At 49.1% G+C, this 8941-nt stretch overlaps 1 protein-coding gene across 1 annotated transcript in view; it reads right to left on the bottom strand.

Annotated features, from left to right (window-relative positions):
* Positions 1-1311: 1311 nt before the first annotated feature.
* Positions 1312-8941, bottom strand: part of LOC308116416 (hyaluronidase-5-like) — a 10863-nt gene continuing 3233 nt past the window's right edge. Inside the window, exons 2-4 of the mRNA XM_080474589.1 lie at positions 3996-4942; positions 2983-3072; positions 1312-1828 (exon numbers count right to left, since the gene is read on the bottom strand). Coding sequence (XP_080330715.1) covers positions 1409-1828; positions 2983-3072; positions 3996-4928 — 1443 coding nt within the window. The 5' untranslated portion in view covers positions 4929-4942 and the 3' untranslated portion in view covers positions 1312-1408. The remainder of the gene's footprint in view (positions 1829-2982; positions 3073-3995; positions 4943-8941) is intronic.

The raw sequence follows: 8941 nt of genomic DNA, 5'->3' as shown, positions 1-8941 counted from the left end.
GATTAATTGTGGACTTTTAGCGTTTCAAAGTAACATTATATCAGGACTCCGTTGAAGACGGGAGAGGTGACCAGTCAGCACGCAACTCCACCCGGAACGCTCCATCAGTATAGATGTATAGTGTGAAAAAAACATTCACACACACTAATTCTGAATAACGTCCCAAACAGCCAATCACATGAAGCGCTTCATCTACCTTTCAGGCTAATGCTAATGTGCTAGCAATAATGCAGCTTGGTTCCACTGCTGCCCCCTGCTGGTCAGTTTTATTCTGACTTTTACTCTCTGCAGTTTGGGTTTAACCTCCTCCAGGGTCTAGCCTCCTCCAGGGTCTAACTTCGTCCAGGGTCTAGCCTCCTCCAGGGTTAACTTCCTCCAGGGTCTAGCCTCCTCCAGGGTCTAACCTCCTCCAGGGTCTAACCTCCTCCAGGGTCTAACTTCGTCCAGGGTCTAGCCTCCTCCAGGGTCTAACTTCGTCCAGGGTCTAGCCTCCTCCAGGGTTAACTTCCTCCAGGGTCTAGCCTCCTCCAGGGTCTAACCTCCTCCAGGGTCTAACCTCCTCCAGGGTCTAACTTCCTCCAGGGTCTAGCCTCCTCCAGGGTCTAACCTCCTCCAGGGTCTAACCTCCTCCAGGGTCTAACTTCGTTCAGGGTCTAGCCTCCTCCAGGGTTAACTTCCTCCAGGGTCTAACCTCCTCCAGGGTCTAACCTCCTCCAGGGTCTAGCCTCCTCCAGGGTCTAGCCCCTTCCAGGGTTAACTTCCTCCAGGGTCTAGCCTCCTCCAGGGTCTAGCCCCTTCCAGGGTTAACCTCCTCCAGGGTCTAGCCTCCTCCAGGGTTTAACCTCCTCCAGGATCTAACCTCCTCCAGGGTCTAGCCTCCTCCAGGGTTAACTTCCTCCAGGGTCTAACCTCCTCCAGGGTCTAGCCTCCTCCAGGGTTAACGTCCTCCAGGGTCTAGCCTCCTCCAGGGTTTAACCTCCTCCAGGATCTAACCTCCTCCAGGGTCTAGCCTCCTCCAGGGTCTAGCCTCCTCCAGGGTTAACTTCCTCCAGGGTCTAGCCTCCTCCAGGGTTTAACCTCCTCCAGGATCTAACCTCCTCCAGGGTCTAGCCTCCTCCAGGGTCTAGCCTCCTCCAGGGTTAACTTCCTCCAGGGTCTAGCCTCCTCCAGGGTCAAACCTCCTCCAGGGTCAACTTCCTCCAGGGTCTAGCCTCCTCCAGGGTCAAACCTCCTCCAGGGTCTAACCTCCTCCAGGCTGGGTTAACCCCTCATTGTAAATTCTGCAGAACTTGACTTGTGAACTATTGTAATGACTTTGTGCTCCAGAGAAATCACTTTTATTGGAAAATCAAGTAAAACATGAAATCAGAATAAAGCAGCGCAGACAGCCGAGGCGTGAGCTTCCTGTTTACGTTGACGTCCAGACGAACGTTGTCCAGACGAGCGCGACCAGTAGCAGCGGTCGGTTCGTCTGCCCGCCGCCTCCGTTGGTCGCCGTGGCGACAGACTCCTGGATGACGTTGAAGCTGTACGGCGATCTGCACGGCTCCCTACCGTAACACACACAGTCGAAGTGCTGGTCGAACCAGAAGATGTCGGCCTGCGACAGACCGCCGCTCACGCTCAGTGGGCCGCCACGGCGCCGCCGCTCCACCCGGTAACGGCTCGGGTCCAGGTGGAGGAAGACGTCGTCGTCCCAGCGCTTCCTCACGCAGCGGCCGCGGCCGCTACACAGCGCGCGGCTGCAGAGTCCCGCCGCCGTGGAGACGTTCAGGACGTACGGGTTCATGACGCGCTCCAGGTGGCGGCGAGCGTCGAAGCAGGAGTCCTACAGGAAGTAGAGCGGAGAGGGGGTCCTGGTCATATTGTGAGACTCAACCTGAGGTGTTGAACCTCATGTGGCTCTTTAGCCCCCCCCCAATGGCGCCATGGAGCTCTCAGTAGGTCATGAATAGAAACATTGGATTACTTGTTTTTCATTTGCATTAAACACTGATTTCCAAAAATGGTCGAATCTCCAGGATGAAAACAGCTAAATACGGTAAAACAGCTGAGTCGGCAGAACTTTGAGAAGGAAAGAAGGAAGAAGGTTTGGAAAAGAAGAAAAGGACAAAAGAATAAGAAAGGAAAAAGAAAAAGAAGAAAGAGAAAAACAGAAAAAAGGACAAAGAGAAAAAGGAAAAGAAGAAAGAGAAAAAGGGAAAAACAGAAAAAAGGATCTAAGGAAAAAAGGGAGAAAAATAAAGAAAGAGAAGCTCCTATAGCTCAACCTCTGGAACCTCTGGGGAACCTCTGGAACCTCTGGGGAACCTCTGGAACCTCTGGGGAACCTCTGGAACCTCTGGGGAACCTCTGGAACCTCTAGGGAACCTCTGGGGAACCTCTGGAACCTCTGGGGAACCTCTGGAACCTGTGTGTGCTACTAATTTTGTCTTTGTGTGACTGAAATATTTATGAATATATATGAACATAAAGAATATTAAAATATAACAAAATTATACTAATAATATGAAATAAATAAATTGAATAAATATAAAATACAAAATAAAATAAAATATCTAATTATAATCGAATATTACAAAAAAGGCTTCTTTTTTTCTTTTACAAACTCCAGCATGGCCTTATTGCTCGTTTCTATAGCAACCAGGTTGCTATCTTTTGGCAGCATCACGATATCTCAGCTCGGCTCTCAGTGCTGCTTTGTGTCCAAAACTCTGAAGAAATGTGTTGAAATGTTTTCTTTGGATTTTTCACCATTTGCTTGGTGGTTTGGCTGATTGGAGCCTCAGTGGGCCGGTACTGGGACCAGGGCCTCATGTTTGACACCCCTACTCCAGAATACGATTAGAGGTTCATCAACCTGCAGCTCTGGAGCCACATGTGGCTCTTCAGCGCCCCCTGCAGCAGCTCCCTGACATTCTCAGAAAATTATTTGCAAATAAACATTTAGCTTCCATTTTTATTTATTTGAATTCGTCGTACCTCTGTGTCGGTGACGTTCATGTCTCCCCAGGAAACCACGCCGGCCGCACCGAGAGCCGCCGCCTCGCCGATCGTGTTGACCAGATCAAACTGCAAACAGGCAGTCAGATATATCAAGATATGTGTAAATATATCTGCAGCAATATCAAAATCTGGCCATTAGTTTAGCTGTAAACAGGCTTGTCCATTATTCTACCTTTAATACATCAATTCTGAGGAGTCAGTGTTGTTCACCTCACCTGTCTCAGGGCACCCCCACACCTGAGTCTACTTCTACATTTCTATGTTCTCCGTGTCTTCTTCTGCATTTTTGATGTATTTGGTGAGTCACAGCGCCCTAAAGGCCTGGCATATGTACTACCTGCCCTGAGACATCGTGTTGACCGCGGTCATAGTGACGTGTGGACAGAATTTGTTTTTTAGAATGCTGGGGAGAAAAAAGATGATGTGGGCGGGGCCTCAGTTCATAATGTAGACTAATGATGATCGTAAACTGAATCGATCACATGACAGTGATCATAAAAAGTTACTAAAGACGTGGTTCCACCGCGCAATACGTGCCAGAGCAGGGCGGAGCGGGAGGATACGGTACGACAAAGCGCACCCGGCTGAAGCTCCGCCTCCTGTTCCTGAGAGGAGCGCCAGCACCTCGTTGAAAGACGTTTTTATTTTATAGCACTGTATTAATCCCAGAGGGGACATTCTTACCGATTGACCCATCGGTAGCAGCCGCACAGAGCAGCGCTCAAGGGGAGCGCCAGTGCATGCTTTTTGTTTTTGTTTTGTTTTTGCATGTTTTTGCTAGGTACCTCAGTCAAGGGGTAGCGGAAAATCGTAGCCGGTGGTCGCGGTTTCTTTCCCTACCATCCACAACTTTTTCAGTCGGACCACAAGAAGACTTGCCCGCCCCGTGATGCCCCGGCACAGAAAGTGCGGTGGAACCACAGCTTAAAAAACTCCAAGAGGATTATTTAGCAGATACAGTGCAAAGAGGAACCTGAAGAGAACCTCACCTCTGACAGGTAGTCGTCCACACTGTCCTTGTACACGGGCCTGATGTAGGCGTAGAAGGGAATGGAGTAGGAACTGTTGGGGAGCGTTGACACCCGGACCGCCTCCCGGATGCGATGGCGGACGTAGAGTCGGGCCTGCCGGGAGTCTCTGAGCACCAGCTCCAGGTAGATGGACGGGAAGAGCGCGGTGGACTCTCTCCAGAGCCACAGCAGCTCGTCGTTCCGGGACTTCTCAATGTCGGGACACTCTCCGGTGAAGCCCTCCATGTCATGGTTGTAGTCGTAGTTGTAGCAGTCGGGGTATAGGTAGTAACCCCAGAGCCGACTGGGCCTCAGGCTCTTCCCCACCCGGATGGATCTGAGGAAGTACCTCTTCGCTGCACGCTCAAACACCACCCTGGCTCGGTCTTCCGCCTCGTCGTCCGACAGCGATGCGTTCTTCTCCTTGACCGTTTCGATGGAGATCTGCCGGTAGATGTCCTTACTGCCCCAGTTCCGAATCCACTGTGGCCTCCATTCCTCGAAGTCCAGCACGGCAAGGCCGGGCCTGTTCTTGTTGGGGATGTAGTACTCAATGTCGTCCTCGGCCTGCTCACGGTGCTCCTGCAGGTCTACCAGCTGAGGCAGACCCTCGTCGTATGTCTCCCCCGTGTCCTCGTCCACGTACGGGAAGATGCCGAAGCGGTCGGTGTAGAAGATAGAGATGCTTTGGTCTGTGGCGGTCTTCAGGGTGCTGCTGACCAGGTCAAAGTGAGACAGGTCCAGAGGCATGCCGAAGCGGATGTCACAGAGCTCGGTCGGGGCATTCCACATGAACAGGAAGTGGTGGTCAGGAAGGATGGGCGGGTCGGTTCTGGGTAAGGCTCGACTCAGGCTCAGCAGGACCGATGCGGTGACCAGCAGAGATCTGACATGATGTTCAACTCGGATCATTTTGTGACGAGAATCTGAAAAACAAATTCACAAGAAGTCCAAACCTGAACTCAGACTAATGTACTGAAACGCCAGTAGAGCTGGAACCAGGTCCAAACAGCCACGAAACTTCAGAAACAAAGTCAGAATCATAAACCAGTAAAACACTTGTCATATTTGTACAGAGAATGGAAAAGGACCAGGGGCCTCATTTATAAAACCTTGTCTAGGATTCATACTAAAAATGTTTGTGCACCCAAAAGCAGAAAATGGCGTGGGCCCAAAAAAATCTGATCTATAAAACGGTGTGTACGTACATCTACACACACTTTCCTTTTATAGATCCCAGTCAACCTGGAAGGTTCAGTTGAGGAAGTGACGTCATGGAGGAGAGTGACATCATGGAGGAGAGTGACATCATGGAGGAGAGTGACATCATGGGGGAGAGTGACATCATGGAGGAGAGTGACATCATGGAAGAGAGTGACATCATGGAAGAGAGTGACATCATGGGGGAGAGTGACATCATGGAAGAGAGTGACATCATGGGGGAGAGTGACATCATGGAAGAGCGTGACATCATGGAGGACAGTGACATCATGGAAGAAAGTGACATCATGGAGGAGAGTGACATCATGGGGAGAGTGACATCAGAGAGGAGAGTGACATCATGGGGAGAGTGACATCATGGAAGAGACTGACATCATGGAGGAGAGTGACATCATGGAGGAGAGTGACATCATGGAGGCTCAGAGGAGAGTGACATAATGTGGCAGAGTGAGATCATGGAGGAGAGTGACATCATGGAGGAGAGTCGCATCATGGAGGCTCAGAGGAGAGTGACCTCATGGAGGAGAGTGACATAATGGAAGAGAGTGACATCATGGAGGAGAGTCGCATCATGGAGGCTCAGAGGAGAGTGACATCATGGGGGAGAGTGACATCATGGAAGAGAGTGACATCATGGAGGCTCAGAGGAGAGTGACATCATGGAGGAGTGTGACATCATGGAGGAGAGTGACATCATGGAAGAGAGTGACATCATGGGGGAGAGTGACATCATGGAGGAGTGTGACATCATGGAAGAGAGTGACATCATAGTAGTGACACCACCTTGTGTCAGAGCGTCCTAGAGAAAGGACACATTTAGGTGGAGACACAGCAAACTGAAGAAGTTCAGTTTTATCTGTTTATTAAATGTATAAATTAAATATTTGAACAGGGACTGTTTTATTCTCAGTCACTAGAGGTGGAGGAGGAGGGTGGAGGTGGAGGGTGGAGGAGGTCGTCTGTCCGCAGCAGCAGAGCATCCAGAGCTCATGACCGTCTTTTATCAGGATTTACAGCGATAATGTAAAAATATACTAAACTGTATCACGTCTGTATAATAATAAAATCAACAATATAAAACCTATAGTTTCTTTATTTTACATGTAACAGTGGTAAATCATCTCAACTGCAGTTTTTCTTACATGAGACTTTCCCAGAGACTCACTTTGTTACCGTGAACATACAGTTTAGTACATTTGTACCTTAAAGCTGTAAATCCTAATAAAAGTAGCTGGAACAGAACAGACGTCCCCAGAGACTGGAGACAGACAGTCAGTGTCCTCCTGAGGACAGAATCAGTTTTTACACTGGAACATCCACACTGCAGCTCTACTCACGACTGTCACCTCACTATTATGTGTTTACTCTGGAATTACACTGATTGGTACACTATTGTCACAGTTGATAATCAATCACTTCTATCCTCTGGATCATTGATAATCAATCACTTCTATCCTCTGGATCATTGATAATCAATCAGTTCTAGATCCTCTGGATCATTGATAATCAATCAGTTCTAGATCCTCTGGATCATTGATAATCAATCAGTTCTAGATCCTCTGGATCATTGATAATCAATCACTTCTATCCTCTGGATCATTGATAATCAATCAGTTCTAAATCCTCTGGATCATTGATAATCAATCAGTTCTATCCTCTGGATCATTGATAATCAATCAGTTCTATCCTCTGGATCATTTGAAGATTAAAGTTTGACATATGAACATGGTTCTGCTGATTCAGCAGTAACGTTCCACTAAAGAAACATCTAGAACTCTGCAGCTTGGCTGTTTATGATTAAGTGGATCAATAAGTCTGATATTTGAAGATATTAAATGTATGAGATGAACCTGGTTCAATTCTCCACCTCACCACCACCACCACCAGCTTCTCCGTCTCCAGATTGTACTGCTCAAGGTTCTAAGTTGTGGTTCCGGTACCAACATTCTCCCGGAATGTTGATCATTTCAGATCACAAACTTTGTGTGGGAAGTGGCGTATGCATCTTTCAGGACCTGTTTTGTGCTTCAGCAGCTTTAATAGATGAGGCCCAGCACAGGGCCCTGTGGCGCCCCCGAGCTGCTGACCACAGCAAAAGCATCGACTCAGATCCTGCTGACCCCTGGTTCCTCAGTGTCCGGTATGGCTCTGATGTGCTGGTGATGGTGCTGTCACCAGAACCAGAACCAGAACCAGAACCAGAACCAGAACCCGTGTTGAGTTCCCTGGAGACTTCACTGGTATAAATTCAGACCCTGGTTCAGGAGAATCAGGTCGCAGCAGCGGCTCCCATCGCCACAGACGTCTCACTCCCTCTCACTCCCTCTCACTCCCTCTCACTCCCTCTCACTCCCTCTCACTCTGCTCTTTAGCGTGTGAAGAAGCCGGTGCTCTCTGAAGCTGGTGTGTCAATGGTTCAGTGCAGCAGAAGCTACGGCACTCTTGAGTTTATTGTTTTTTACTTTCACAACGTATAAAATGTTTTCATAGAACATAAAACCATAGAACAAACCCACCACTAACAGAACATATGGCCATAGAACAAACCCACCACTAATAGAACATATGGCCATACTTACATAGAAACAAAAAGGAAAAAAACCCTAAAAGAAATAAGGGTGTGAGGGAGGGAGGGAGGGAGGGAGGGAGGGAGGGAGGGATGGATGGATGGATGGATGGAGGGAGGGGGGGAGGGATGGAGGGAGGGAGGGAGGGATGGATGGATGGATGGGTGGATGGATGGATGGAGGGAGGGGGGGAGGGAGGGATGGATGGAGGGAGGGAGGGAGTAAGGGAGGGGGGATGGATGGATGGAGGGAGGGAGGGAGGGATGGATGGATGGAGGGGGGATGGAAGGAGGGATGGAGGGAGGGAGGGAGGGGGGATGGATGGATGGATATAAGCATACTTATATTTGCAGATAAAATATACCAAGTTGAGAGAAAATAAACCACTGAACTAATTTAGCGTTTTCAACACGACATTCACAACATAAAAATAAACACAAATAAAGAGACTAAACTGATATCTTTGTGTGTGTGTGTGTGTGTGTGTGTGTGTGTGTGTGTGTGTGTGTGTGTGTGTGTGTGTGTGTGTGTGTGTGTGTGTGTGTGTGTGTGTGTGTGTGTGTGTGTGTGTGTTGGCATCCTTTAATCAGCCTGATAATTCCAAAGCTTCATCAGTATCACTATTGTTGAGAAAATTCAGAAATATCTCCCAAATATCAGGAAACTGCAGCTTTCTGCCGACATCGGTTGTTGTTGTTGTTGTTGTTGTTGTTGTTGTTGTTGTTGTTGTTGTTGTTGGTGGTGGTGGTGGTGGTTCCTTCCACCAGCGGCCAGGAGAGAAGCCACACATTCTGCTTGTTGTGACAAACAGACCATCACTACCAGACGGAGCACAGCGAAGATCCTCCCGACACCAACTGGAGCTTCATGAAGCCACGATTCTTCTTCCCAGTATAAGTTAGAATCCAGAGATGGTGCGTATCCAGGGAGGAGTCTGAGCATGTCCTCCTCATCTGGAGCAGCTGGAGCAGCTGGAGCAGCTGGAGCAGCTGGAGCAGCTGGAGCAGCTGGAGCAGCTGGAGCAGCTGGGCTGGATGTGGCCTCACGTTTCCCGAGGCAACAGGTTGGAGGGTGCAGCCCAACAAGACGTGAAGAAAGAGACATAAATCTGAGCCGGAGCTGCTGTCAGGTTTCCTT

This window comes from Lipophrys pholis, assembly GCF_963383615.2.
Source record: "Lipophrys pholis genome assembly, chromosome: 11".
Taxonomy (NCBI): Eukaryota; Metazoa; Chordata; class Actinopteri; order Blenniiformes; family Blenniidae; genus Lipophrys; species Lipophrys pholis.
The sequence above is the reverse complement of the archived record's forward strand: the minus strand, read 5'-3'. Positions and strand labels throughout refer to the sequence as shown.